Source organism: Phascolarctos cinereus, unplaced genomic scaffold, assembly GCF_003287225.1.
Source record: "Phascolarctos cinereus isolate Bilbo 61053 unplaced genomic scaffold, phaCin_HiC Scaffold_4;HRSCAF=312, whole genome shotgun sequence".
In the NCBI taxonomy this organism is placed as follows: Eukaryota; Metazoa; Chordata; class Mammalia; order Diprotodontia; family Phascolarctidae; genus Phascolarctos; species Phascolarctos cinereus.
This window is the reverse complement of record NW_027555847.1, coordinates 110,934,465-110,948,703: the sequence shown is the minus strand read 5'-3', so window position 1 is coordinate 110,948,703 and position 14,239 is coordinate 110,934,465. Positions and strand designations below refer to the sequence as shown.

Sequence of the window (14,239 nt, the reverse complement as noted above, 5' to 3'; positions counted from 1 at the left end):
CCTGGAGTCAGGAAGACTTGAATTCAAATCAGGCCTTATACAAATGCTACCAATGACTCTCGGCAAGTCACTTAAACTTTGTCTGCCTCCGTTTCCTTATCTGTAAAAGAGGATAATATCTCCTTCCAATGCTTGTGAGGATAAAGTTTGTAAAATGCTTTACAAACCTTATATAAACCAGCTATAATTATTTACCTTGATCAGGTGAACCTTAGTGATGTTATCGGAGTACCTGGCTGTTTTACTTATTTTCATCTCATTTCATTTTCTGTGTGTAGTAAATACTTTAGTCTCACTCAGCGTATGGCAAGGCAGATAAAACATGTTAAGATTTTACTTAGTAAGAGATCTTTTGTGAGAATCAGGTAAGTAAAAAGGTCCCTAAGCAACAAAAACAGAGCCCAAGAACTTTATGGGACTGGCCATTGCTCATTAACTACTTGTTCTTGCTTTACATATAATTATTAAAAATTCCAATAATTCAATTATAATTTATTTATTATACACAGGGTATCCCAAAAGTCTTATAAAACATTAGTATGCTTATGCACTATGCTAAATGACATATTATGTCATTTAAAAATATAATTTAAATTTTAATAATAATAATAATAATAATGATATACAAATTCTATGTTTTCTGGCCCCATTATAAATTAGAAGCAGAAAATCTGGGAGGAGGGATATGAGAAGCTACTATATAATAATAAGTAAAATAATTTGCCCAAGGGCACAAAAGTCATAAAAGAACCCAGGTTTTAGTATGAGTTTGGGATTTTTTTTCTCTACCACTTCCAGAGTTTTAACTGCTGACCTGCTTTCTTCCATTGGAAAAATATTTGGAAACTAACATTTAATAAGACTTTAGGTGATATACATTTCTTTCATTTATAGAAGCTGATGGATACTTTTTGTCATACTAGGATTCCTAGTACTGATAGCTGAACCTATCTCATTAAGTAGCAGATTCAAATGTAGATCCTTTTACTCTAAACCCAGTCATTCTGTCAGCTTCTTTACATTCATGAATTACGACCTCATAACAGAGTTCCATGAGTAAACAAATCAGTCTACAAAGACTTTATTTCAAACTAGTAGAGTCAAAATGCCCTCTGAGGTCAGTAGCATGTTTTGGCTCTCATCCCAAATCTGAAAGGTCATTTAACTTTGTCACTAAAATTCCACCCAGCACCATTTGCTGTTTTAGACATGCATGCACAAACACACATACTGGCCTAAAATAGCAAGATGGTGTTGCATTTTAATCCAGTGCTACATAAAAAGCTTGCCTAGGAAAAAGAATTTTAGTCCCTTCTTTCAAGTACTCTGTATTTACATACTTTTAGTTAAAGGAACAAACATTCAAAAGCTGTTATTGAACCAAAAATAAAGTACTCAAAATTCCCACAGTAAATAAACTTCATGGTAAATGTAAAAACATATAAGTGATTCTTTTTCATTATCTGACTTTGATTTTTAAATTCCTCCTAGATAAGGGTTGGTAAACTATTCATTTTCTTCACTGGTCATTGGTTTTGTTCAACAATTTTTTTAAAATCCTGAACATGTTGGTATAAGGAATCTGGTAGAAATTCTATCCATAAATGCATATGGGCATTACATTGACTTAGCATTTTCAAAAATTACCTAGGGTGCTAAGAGTTAAATTATTTGGCCATGCACATAGGATATGCCTAAGGCAGGACCTAAATCCAGGAATTCTGTTTTCAGGGTTCTATCTCTATCCAGTATTTCCCTTGCCTTTTGTAATTCTCATATCACTGCTTTATGGTAATAAAACTTTTGGAATGCTCAAAAATATTGTTAATCTTCAAAAGATATATAAATCATTCCATTAAAGATGGAGGATGCTTTTTAATGGGATAAAGGTATATTTCCTTTCTTTCTGTTGCCTTCCCATCAACAGCAAGTCATAATTCCATCTACGCATTTGGGGGAGATGTAATTTCCCCTTCAAGGATAACAGGTTTATAAATGAATAAACTCCATTCCAAACTCAAAATAAATTTTGGATGTATCTACCTTTTGGTATAATAGTTCTGTCTAAGGCCTCATAAATTAAAATCCACTTAGGTTAAGTGGTCAAAAAATCTAAACACTTCTCAAAAGAAGAACTGCAAATGTTAGCAGACATATAAAAGATCTCTTCAAATCACTAATGGGAAAATAATTGCAAATTGAGCAACTGAAGTGCCATCTTATACCTGGCTAAGAAGCAAAGATAACCAAAAATAGGAAATCAACGGTGGAAGGGCTATGGATAGACAAGCACACTGCTGATGGAGTTTTGAATTGTTTCAACCATTCTGTGAAGTATTTTGGAATCATAAGCAAGAGATGACAATGTCCACGCCCTTTCACTTAGAAATCCCCTTTCATCAAAGACAGAAAGGAAGATTCCAAAATATTCAGAGTAGCACTTATTGTAATTTGATTTTGAGAATTTGCTGGCATCTATGGAAATAATTGGAGAAGACACCAATGTCACAAACCACTGTTGAGTGGTTTTCAGTTTCTCTCATTGTTATACTCAGTATGCACTAACTCATACAGTCGCTTAGTCATTAGTTTGATTTTTGTGTAGATACAACTGAAATGACAGGACGTATCTGTAAGGCTTCTAAAAAAAAAAGAGATGGTCAAGGCCTAAGCTACTACTTTTCAAGTTAATAAATATTAAGTACCTACTATGTGCAAGAAACCATACTAGGTACAGAGAGTGCTGGGAGATACAAAGACAAAAGAAAAATCCCTGCCCTCAAGGAGTTTACATTTTACTGGTGGTTAGACAGTGTACCTGGATAAGAAACAATTTGAGGAGAAAGCCCTAAAAACTGGGTTTGGGAAAGGATTCTCAATCCTTTAGAACTGCGATTCTGAACCTTATAAGAAGCTGGAAAAACCAAGAGGCTGAGTTGGGGAAGCTGCGTATCCCTTCCAGCCAGGCATAGGGAGCAATTTATGCATTGGCAAAAAGGAAGCAGGAGAGAAGAGTGATAATTTTAGAGAAAAGCAAGAAGGCCAGTTTGGCTGAGATGTAGAGAATATGAAAGAAGTCATATGAAATAACTTCTGAAAAGGCAGGCTAAGGCCAGATTGTGTTGGGCCTTCCTTAAATGACTAATTAACTGCCAAGTTTATGATCTGGGAGGTTTTTTGGTTTTGTTTTTTATCCTCTAGACAATAGAGGGCTACTGGGGATTTCTGTGCAAGGAAGTAGCCTAGACCTATAAATAACAGCCTATTTTATATTACTTTTGAAATCAGTAAGACAATGCTTTGTGTGGAAAGGAAATACGTTAAAGCTATCATCTTTTTTAAACATTTAAGGAATTTTAATTTTGCCCCCTTTGGTTTTTTTTATTGATGCCTCTCAATTATACATCCCATTCACTTCTGAGTACATCGCTCTTTCTGCTTTCCCAAACATTTAGTCTTTTTTTTAAATATAATTTTATTTATTTTTAGTTTTCAACATTCACTTCCACAAGTTTTTGAGTTCCAAATTTCTCACCCCTCCCCCCACCCCAAGATGCATGCATTCTGAATACCCTTCCCCTAGTCTGCCTTCTCTTCTATCTCTCCCTCCTCTTATCCCCTTCCCCTTCTATTTTCCTGTAGAGCTGGATAGACTTCTGTTCCCCATTTCCTGTATTTCTTATTTCCCAGTTGCATGTGAAAACATTTTTTTTAAAACATGTGTTTTTAAAACTTTGAGTTACAAATTTTCTCCCTTCCTCTCTTCCCACCCACCCTCATTGAAAAGGCAAGCAACTCAATATAGGTTGTACATGTGCAGTTATGCAAAACACTTCTATGGTAGACATGTTGTGAAAAACTAACTCTATTTCCCTTAATCCTATCCTGCCTTCCCATTTATTCTATTCTTTCTTTTGACCCTGTCCCTCCTCAGAAGTATTTGCTTCTGATTACCCTCTTTCCAATCTGCCCTCCTCTATCATCCCCTGCTCTCTTGTCCCTTCTCCCCTATTTTCCTGTAGGGTAAGACAGATTTCCATACCCAATTGAATGTGTATGTTATTCTCTCCTTAAGCCAAATCCTATGAGAATAAGATTCCTCATTCCCTCTCACCTTCCCCTGTTTCCCCTCCACTGTAGAGACTTTTCTGGGTTTTTTTGTGAGATAATTTACCCCATTCTACCTCTCCCTTTCTTCTCCCAGTATCATCCTCTCTCATCCCTTAATTTTATTCTCCAGATATGACCCCTTAATCTTCAACTCACCCTGTGCCTCTATCTATCTATCTATCTATCTATCTATCTATCTATCTATCTATCTATCTATATCTATATACATACATATAATTTTTTCCTTCAACTACCCTAATACTGACAAAGGTCTCATGAGTTAAAATATCATCTTTCCATGCAGGAATGTAAACAGTTCAATCTTAATAAGTCTCTTATGATTTCTCTTTCCTGTTTACCTCTTCATGTTCCACTGAGTCCTGTATTTGAAAGTCAAATTTTCTATTCAGCTCTGGTCTTTTCATCAGGAATGCTTGAAAGTCCTCTATTTCACTGAATGACCATTTTTTCCCCTGAAGGATTATACTCAGTTTTGCTGGGTAGGTGATTCTTGGTTGTAATCCTATCTCCTTTGCCCTCTGGAATATTATATTCCATGCCCTGCGGTCCTTTAATGTAGAAGCTGCTAAATCTTGTGTTATCCTGATTGTGTTTCCACAGTACTTGAATTTCCTTCTGGCAGCTTGTAATATTTTCTCCTTGACCTGGGAACTCTGGAATTTGGCTATAATATTCCTAGGAGTTTTCCTTTGGGGATCTCTTTCAGGAGGAGATCTGTGGATTCTTTCAATTTCTATTTTGCCCTCTGGTTCTACTATATCAGGGCAGTTTTCCTTGATAATTTCTTGAAAGATGATGTCTAGGCTCTTTTTTTGATCATGGCTTTCAGATAGTCCAATAATTTTTAAATTCTCTCTCCTGGATCTATTTTCCAGGTCAGTTGTTTTTCCAATGAGATATTTCACATTGTTTTCTAATTTTTCATTCTTTTGGATTTGTTTTACAGTGTCTTGATTTCTCATAAAGTCACTATCTTCCAATTGCTCTATTCTAATTTTTAAGGAAGTATTTTCTTCAGTAATCTTTTGGACTTCCTTTTCCATTTGGCCAATTTTTCTTTTTAGGGCATTCTTCTCCTCATTGGCTTTTTGGACCTCTTTTGCCATTTGGGTTAGGCTATTTTTTAAGGTGTTATTTTCTTCAGTATTTTTTGGGTCTCCTTTAGCAAGCTGTTGACTTGTTTTTCATGATTTTCTTGCATCACTCTCATTTCTCTTCCCAGTTTTTCCTCTGCTTCCCTTACTTGCTTCTCAAAATCCCTTTTGAGCTCTTCCAAGGCCTGGGACTGATTCATATTTTTCTTGGAGGCTTTGGATATAGGAGCTTTGACTTTGTTGTCTTCTTCTGGTTGTATATTTTGATCTTCTTTTTCACCAAAGTAAGATAATATAGTCTGACTCTTTTTGCACTGCTTGCTCATGATCCTGGCCAATTACTTGAGTTTTAAACTCTTTGTTAAGGTAAGTCTGCTTCCAATGTGGAGAGTGTACTGTCCCAAGCTTCAGGGGTTTGTACAGCTGTTTTCAGAGATACTTGTAGGGCCCTGTAAATTTTCAGTTCTTCCAAGGTGGTATGATAAGGGGCGAGGTGTTTACTCCTTTCCTGGCCTGTGACCACAAGTACTCCCTTCTGTCCTGTAACTGTGAGGAGGGGTTCCTCTCTACCACCACCATAATCTCCACCAAGCCAGCGCTCCTCCTCACCCCAGCACCGCTGCCCAGAACTGTGACCCAGATTCACACAAGGGCAAAGCAAGAGATTCCTGCCTCAGCACTGGCAAAGAGATCCCTGCAATCCCTCTCTGATCAGCCACTGGATTCCCCCTCAGTCTGTGGGCCGGAAGCTCGGGAAGCAGCTGCCCCACCCCGGGCCACGCTCTTGGGGAATGGAGCTGAAACCCCGTCTTCCTCTCTGACCACCGACAGAAACAGACTTTTCCCACTGATCTTCTAAGTTGTCTTTGGCATTCGTGGATTGAGGAGTCTGGAAACCTCCACAGCTGCTCTCGATTCAGTCCTCTGAGGCCTGCTCCAGGTTTGCTGCTGCCTGCGCGCCCACGCCGTGCTGTGCTGCACTCCCAGCCCGGTGCAGTACACCTTTCTGATCAATCATCTAGGTTGTCTTGGGCTGGAAATTTGTTTCACTCTGTCTTTTTTGTGTGTTCTGCTGCTTCAGAATTTGTTTAGAGCCATTTTTTATGAGTATTTGGAGGGGTTTGGGGGAGAGCTCAAGCAAGTCACTGCTTTCACTCTGCCATCTTGGCTCCGCCTCAAGCATTTAGTCTTTCCTTGTAACAAAGACCCAAAAGGAAAAAGAAACTAGGTGATCAAAGGCCCTAACTCATCAGCAACTGACAATACATGCAATATCCAACCTCCACAATCCTCTACTTCTACAACAAGGAAAGGGGCACATTTCCTGGACACATTCAGTTTTAGTATTCTTTTCATTTGTGTTATTGCATATGTTGTTTAACTGGTTCTGCTAACTTCTCTCTACGTTAGTTCCTATAAGTTTTCCCATCCATATACCGTGGTACATCCATGTACCATAGCTTATTTCATACATATTATGCATACATATAAATGGGTTATGCAACAATCTGTTGGGTGGGGAGGCAGGACAGATACCTTACAAAATCAAGCATACAGTGAGGTGTTGCAACTCAAAAAAATAATGGATTTCAATGATATCCAGACCATGATTCCAGGTAAGCAGCACATAAGACTTACGTGATTCATGTAATCCTGTTTTTTGACCCAAATTATCTTCATCATTGTATCATCTACCCTCTGTACCTGAACAGACATAGACAAGAGTCTTCTAGAAACTTTTTAAGGTTCAACATAGAAATACTTATTATAACTAAATCATAGTTTTGCTGCAAACAACTTAAGAGACAACATGGCACAGAAGAGGGAATGCTGGATCTAAAGTCTTTTGGCTTCAAATCCTATCTCTGCCACTTACTATTGGAGTCTTACACCACCCCTCACTTTATAAGTCCCCAGGCCTGTTTCCTCAACCATAATCTGAAGGATGAATTCAAAGGTCTCCTCCAACTCTAAATCTATTATCCTATGGACTTAAGCCAAATATATATGTGTGTGTATAATATATATGCATATACATATATATTATATATTATTCTTTGTTCATTTCATATGACAAGGCAATGAATTTCTGAGAAAACTGAGTTTTGCCTGTATTGGGTGTGAGAAGTTGCACAGACTGCACAGCCAAAGTACAACATCCTTACGGCTGGCAAGTTTCTATGATTAAACCATAAACGTGTTTATTCCTACTCCCCCTCCCCCATCCCCACAATAGCTGGATTTTGGTCATGAATAAGCACTAAGCCCTGGGGTGATTAGCTATAATAATGATTCAGTGACAGTAGGTCTACTGCTTGAAAATGTGCATTTGACAGATCATTGACACACAGTCAGAGTCCTTTTCACTTAAATGGGAATTGTGCAATAGGGCAATGAATTGAGACCGTTAGAGATTATCTGGGTTTAACAGCACGTCCTTTTAGCTGGCAGTTATAACAATGTACCAAGCAGCAGAATTAAACAGAGGCATCAATTATACCCCCGACCTGTTAGTATTTTTGACAATATTTAAATAGCACATCCCTTTAGGGCATGGCTTTTATGCCCTCTTCCTTACACACCTGTCAAGTATTTAGTTTGCCAAAGGAAACAGTTTGATTTCCAAGGGCAATCTTAGTATTGAAGTAGCAAATTGGGAAAATTGAACCTTATTGAATAGAAGTAATGAGAAGAATCTGAGAAAAAAAATAGCAGGCTTAATTCAATGTGGCGTGTGCGCATCTGTCATGGACAAAACAATGCGATCAAGTTTCTCAATATGTTCCATATACCTCAGACTTATAAATTATTCACTTTCTTCTCTTCTCAGGGACATAGAGGCATGCTAAAGAAGGCTGATCTAGGGGCTCAAGTTTCTAGCTGTAAGGACTGTACAAAGACTGTGCCTAGAAAAACTCACCTGTTGTGGTAAACGAAGATATAACAAATGCCTGATCACTGCTGTCAGAGCTTAGTATACAACTTCCTGATTTTAATATTAATAAAATACATTTTTTAAATGGTAGCAGCTAGGTGACACAAGATAGAATGCTGGATCTGGAATCAGGAAGACCTTAGTTCAAATCTGGCCTCAAACTCTAGCTATGTGGCTCTGGACAAGTCGTTTAACCACTATCTGCTTCAGTTTTCTCAACTATAAAATGGGAACGATTATAGTACCTACTTCCCAGGGTTATTGTGAAGATAAAATGAGATATTCCTAAAGTGCTCTGTAAACTCTTAAAGCAAAATATAAGTGCTAGCTATTAATATGATTACTAAATTACCATAAGAGGATAAAATTTTGGGTCAAAATATACCTGAGACATCATTTAATCCAACTCTTCATTTTCCAAATAAAGAAACTGTTACCTAATCTTTTTTTTTTTGTTTTGGTGAGACAATTGGGTTAAGTGATTTGCCCAGGGTCACACAGCCAGTAAGTGTCCAGTGTCTGGTCTGAGGCCACATTTGAACTCAGGTCCTCCTGACTCCAGGGCCAGTGCTCTATCCACTGAGCCACCTAGCTGCTCCTTTTTCCTACCTAATCTTTTTGTTTGTTTGTTTTTAAGAAACTGTGTTACAAAGAGGTGATGTGACTTGACCAAAATCAGAGAGGTAAATAAGTAGCAGAGAATAGATCAAAATCCTCTGAGGCCTTAATCCAATGTCTTTTCCACAATAACCACAAACAGGAGGTGTAGGAAAAAATAGGACCTTCCCTATTTTTTTTTTTGGTAAACTTTGGCAAAGAAAAAAAAAATACTAGCATAATGAGACCCAGGATATTCAGAAAGAAATGAATTAGAACAAATAAAAAGAAAGACACAAATGAGTCAGTTAAGGAAGTACTTAATGTTTCTAGATATTGATGAAGTCAATGACTATGGTAAAATATGACTGAAAGTGCAAACCCTTTCAGAGAGGCAAAGGAGAAATTTTCCCCTGCTTCTTTTATACCTCTCTGTAAGTGCTATATACATCAGATACGTATTTAAGGTACACTTGTTAAATATAAAGAAAAAAGAAATATAGATGTTAATTTTTCTCCGTCTACATGAAAGAGGATAAGACTACTTTCAAAAGTATACCTAAGACACTTTCACAGAATGTACCTTCACAATTTATCTCTATTCTATATAGATAGTGTCTGGGATATCTTCAGATAAGTTATAGCTGAATCTTACAGAAATGGAGAGGACCAATAATTACTGCTTGAGTCTAGAGCAGAGGTTTTTAACCCTTTTTGTGGAATCAAACCTTTCAGAATTCTGGTGAAGCCCATGGACCCATTCTCAGAATAATGTTTTCAAATGCCCAAAATAAAATACAAAGAAAATAATCATACTGAAATAAAGATGTAATTTTATTTCAGTATCAAAGTCCCCCTGAGATATCATTGGTGGACCCTGGGCTAAGAAACCATGTTCTAGAGTAATTTTTTTTAACCATTCTACCCATAGTGTGTTTTACAAACAAAACAAAACAATACATCAGCCAGTGGCTTCCTATCTTTGCCTTTCAATGAATTCTCCCCTCCAAAACTAAATTGGCTAAAAATTAAGTCAAATCAGCAAGCATTTATTTAGCATCTACTATGTGCTGTGCTAAGGAGGAATTTCAGGAGTAATGGGGGTACAAAATATGAGAGAACTTCAGAAAAGACAAAGACCAGGCCTCTTTTATTTACTGGTAATATTTACTAGTACTTTTCCCCCCCATTTTGGATTTTTCTCTAATTAAATTTAAAAACATTTTTATATATTATTTCTTCTCAATTATTTTATGGTCATCTAACAAAAGAAATAAAACTAAAAAAATAAAAATTCAACATAAGCAAGATATTTATATATTGGACCTTGATATTTAATAAAGTTTGTCAAGTCATTGTATATTGTACAAAATCACTTTAATTATTTTTCAAGGGTACAAACGCATACCATAACATTAAGGGTCTTTCACAAATCCAAGATTTATTGAGAAGAAATTATTCTACCAGCCTTCCTCAATCAGTCAATTTCTCCTAACTTCTAGATTCACAGACTGATTACATGCCTTACTTAGGACTTCCCCTCTCATCTCTGATCAGACTTAACTCATGAACCTTTCATAAAGTATTTGACTGAAACTGCTCCTTCTTAAATCACTGAATCTTCAAACTACTTTGTGTCTTTAAAGAGTGTGCCATCTCACTCATTAAAGTAGCAAACTAAGGTTTCTCAATAATTCTCAACATTATCATAAAAAGCACTGTAACAATACCAAAACTGATTATAATTATTATTAAATTGACTTAAAAGCCTATATAGGAAAAAATAATGATAACCTGTATTCAAAATAATGACCTGGATAGGTCAAAATATCTGGGAAAATTAATAAGAGAAATTGAAATATGGCTAATTTAATTATTTGAGTTCAGAGCATGCACACCCTCAGGTTCCATATGGTCAATGTGATATATTCCATCCTAATTTAAATGCTTGAAAGTTTCTTTTCTATAAAAATTCCGAATAAAAATTGTTAACATAAAAAAAATAGAATGCGGTGTTACATTTGGAAGTTCGAATGTTTATCACCATCTGACGCTGTCATGGGAAGCAATTGCTCCTTACACTGCTTTAAGAAGTGAGAATTTGCAACGCCACCAACTGATGACAATGTAATTATCCCTCGTACTGTCAAAATAGAGGTACTTTCCTTTCCTCACATACATGATTACACATGCAAATCCAAGCTTATCAGAAATAGTGTAAGGAAGGGGATCAAGCATTTGGATGAGAATGAGCAACATCACATGAACAATAAGCCATAGTGAGGGAGACCACATCTACATACAGCTCTCTATCTTAAACATATTTGTATCATCCCCTTCTTCTGTAGGAATTCATTCTTTGGCATCCAGACAGCTTTCAACAGAATGTCATATCATCCACAATATACAGCAATAACCATGGCAAAAAATAACTAGGGGAAGAAAAAAGCCACAGTGAATCTGAATGTCTCATTTTGGGCTTAAGTGATTTAATTAACTATTCATTAACACATACAGGAATCAGCCTTTCAGAAAAATAAAAGGGATAGTGGCCAAGCAATTTCTGGAATACCTGCTAAGATGGGTGATGACCTACCTGGTCTTTCAGCTGCTGAACTGACATCTGAAGGTTCAGAATCTGACTGAAGAGAGGGCTCTGCAGGACTGACTTTAGGAGACTCAACTTGTCCTCATTCACTATATCACCTCGTTCCCGAAGTTTAGCCTGCAATCGCTCCGCTGCTTGTAGGGCCTGGCTAGTGTCTACAACAAAGTATATTAGTAGTCAGTAGTAGGTTTAAAAAAAAAAAGGATTCAAATCATAAGAAAATTTTGTTGACTGACTGATAGTAAGATAACCATCTTTTCCAATGAAACAATGAAACTATCCATTCTCACCAAAATAATAATGACACTTCAGATTTACATAGGGCCTTTATAAACTGTTACACATATATTATATTTGATTCTTACATCAACTCTATGAAGTGGTTTAAAAAAGTATCCTCCATTACACAGATGAGGAAACTAAGGTACAGAAGAGTTAATTGATTTGCCAAAAGTCACATGGACTGTTAATGACAAAGCTGGAAGGAGAGCTCTCACAGTCTGACTCCAAATCCACCATACCATGATGCCTCTCACAAAACAATTCATAGGAGAGTTGTAAAAGTTTAACTTGCTACTAAAAAATACACCCACTCAAGCCTGCCATGACTAATGCAAAAACAAAAAAGGTAAGAGAAGAAAAAAGAAAAGAAAGAAAAGAAAATGAAAAATTGCTTCACAGAACACTTTGTGAATAAAACAATTTAAAAAAAAAACAGGTGAAGCTAGGTGGTGCAATGGATAGAGCACTGGCCCTGAAGTCAGGAGGACCTGAGTTCAAATCCAGCCTCAGACCAATACTAGCTGTGTGACCCTGGGCAAGTCACTTAACCCCAACTGTCTAAAAATAAAGTAAAATAAAATAAAATAAAATCAATCAGAACACTTTGTGGTAGGAAAAAAACTGGAAATAAAGTAGATGCCTATTAACTGGGGAATAAATAAATTGTGGTATGCTAATGTAACAGACTATTATTGGGCAGTAATAAATGACAAACATGATGAATACAGAGAAACATGGAAGGAATTAAGTAAACTAATGTAAAATTAAGTAAGTAGAACCTCACTCCTTTGAAGAGAGGTGTGGGAGGAATAGGATGGAGAAAGAAGGAGGTCCACAGGTGTGGAATATTGCATATAATATCAGTTTCTTTGATGTCAATCAGTTTTGCTGGATTTTTCCTCTTCCTCTTTTTTCTTTTCTTTTTTTAAGTTTTTTTTTTTAATAAAGAAAGAGGACTGGAGAGAGGGATACAAGAGTAAATCTGAGTAATATAAAAGCAAATTACATCAATAAAAATTTATTTTTAAAAAGATGTTTGAAAGCATGGCTACCTTTAGCCTGCTCAATGTAATATTTAATTCCATTTTCCTTTCTCTCCTTTTAAAATTAAGAAAAAAATGATTTTACTTAGAGCGTATGTGAATTTAAATACAAGCTATTTCTACTTTCACGCACAAATATCTGCTCAGAGTGAATTTTATTACTCTGACATTTTCTTATTTCTAGACTATAAAAAGAAAAAAAGAGAAGCTCATTATTAAATGGATTAAAATATACTGTAGGTCATGTCATCAGCACTAAAACAGAGCTAATCTACAAAGCACCTATTGGTTCTATTCTCTCATGACAAGGATCGGAGACCTAGAGAGCGTGAATGGAGCTCAAATATATAGTACAATCTCCTCAATTTTACAGACAAGAAAACTGGGGCTCACATAGGATAAGTCTCTCTCCCAAGGTCACAGAGGTAGTATTAGGGATGGGACTGAACCTAGGTCCTCTGACTCCTCAGCTAGTTACCTATAAATGATAGGTAAGACAAACCATATGAAACAAAGAGATTATTCTGAACTGCTTCAAGAGTCTTCAAGAAGTGAAAGGAGTGAGACTTATGTCTGCCACTAAAGAAACAAACAAACAAACAAAAATCTTGGCAACTGATCTCATCACTTCCTGGCAAATAGAGGGAGAAGAAATGGAAACAGTGTCAGATTTTATATTCTTGTGTTCAAAGATCACTGCAAACAGTGACTACAGCCATGAAATTAAAAAATGTTTGCTCCTTAGAAGGAAAGCTATGGCAAATCTGGACAGCATACTAAAAAGAAAAGACATCACCATGCTGACAAAGGTCCATATAATCAAAGCTATGATTATGAGAGTTGGACTATAAGGAAAGCTGAGAGCAGCAGAACGACACTTGAGTTATGGTGCTGGAGAAGACTTTTGAGAGTCCCTTGGACAGCAAAGCGATCAAATAAGTTAATATTTAAAGAAATTAATTTAGACTATCCACTGGAAGGTCAAATACTGAAGGTAAAGCTTAAATACCTTGGCCACATAATGAGAAGACAGGACTCATGGGAAAAGACCCTGATGTTGGGAAAGACTGAAGGCAAAAGGAAAAGGGGATGGCAGAGGATGAGATGGATGGATAGTGTCATGGAAGCAATGAAGATGAGTTTGGACAGACTTCAGGAGATAGTGAAGGATAGAAGGTCTCTGCCCGATATGCTATAGTCCATGGGGCCACAATGAGTCCCAAATAACTGAACAACAACAAAAACATGCTGCTTTTAAGGGAAAACATTTTGTATGGGTTTTCATTGTCCTAACAGCCCAAGTTTTTGCATAAGTAAGGCAGCAAGTAATTTTCTACCAAAAACAATGGAAAGAAGCATTATAAACATTAATGATGAAAAATGTATAATAACAGGGAGGGGATAGAGGGTCAAAGGATATGAGTTGTTCTCAAAAGAATTACTAAATATTAATAGCCACATAAAAATGGTCCAAATCACTAATAATAAGAGAAATGCAAATCAAAACAACCCTGTTTCCTCTCACAGCAAATTGGCAAAGATGACAAGA

At 36.5% G+C, this 14,239-nt stretch overlaps 1 protein-coding gene across 28 annotated transcripts in view; it reads right to left on the bottom strand.

Moving 5' to 3' along the window:
- The window catches only part of MPDZ (multiple PDZ domain crumbs cell polarity complex component), a 225,062-nt gene that overhangs the window by 173,599 nt on the left and 37,224 nt on the right, over positions 1 to 14,239 (bottom strand). For 27 of the 28 annotated variants that reach the window (XM_020969728.1, XM_078152490.1, XM_078152491.1 and 24 more), the window contains one exon: positions 11,354 to 11,520. In XM_020969728.1, coding sequence (XP_020825387.1) covers positions 11,354 to 11,520 — 167 coding nt within the window. Of the gene's footprint in view, positions 1 to 11,353; positions 11,521 to 14,239 lie in introns of those variants that run through there. The other variant, XM_020969749.2, reaches the window with a different exon arrangement.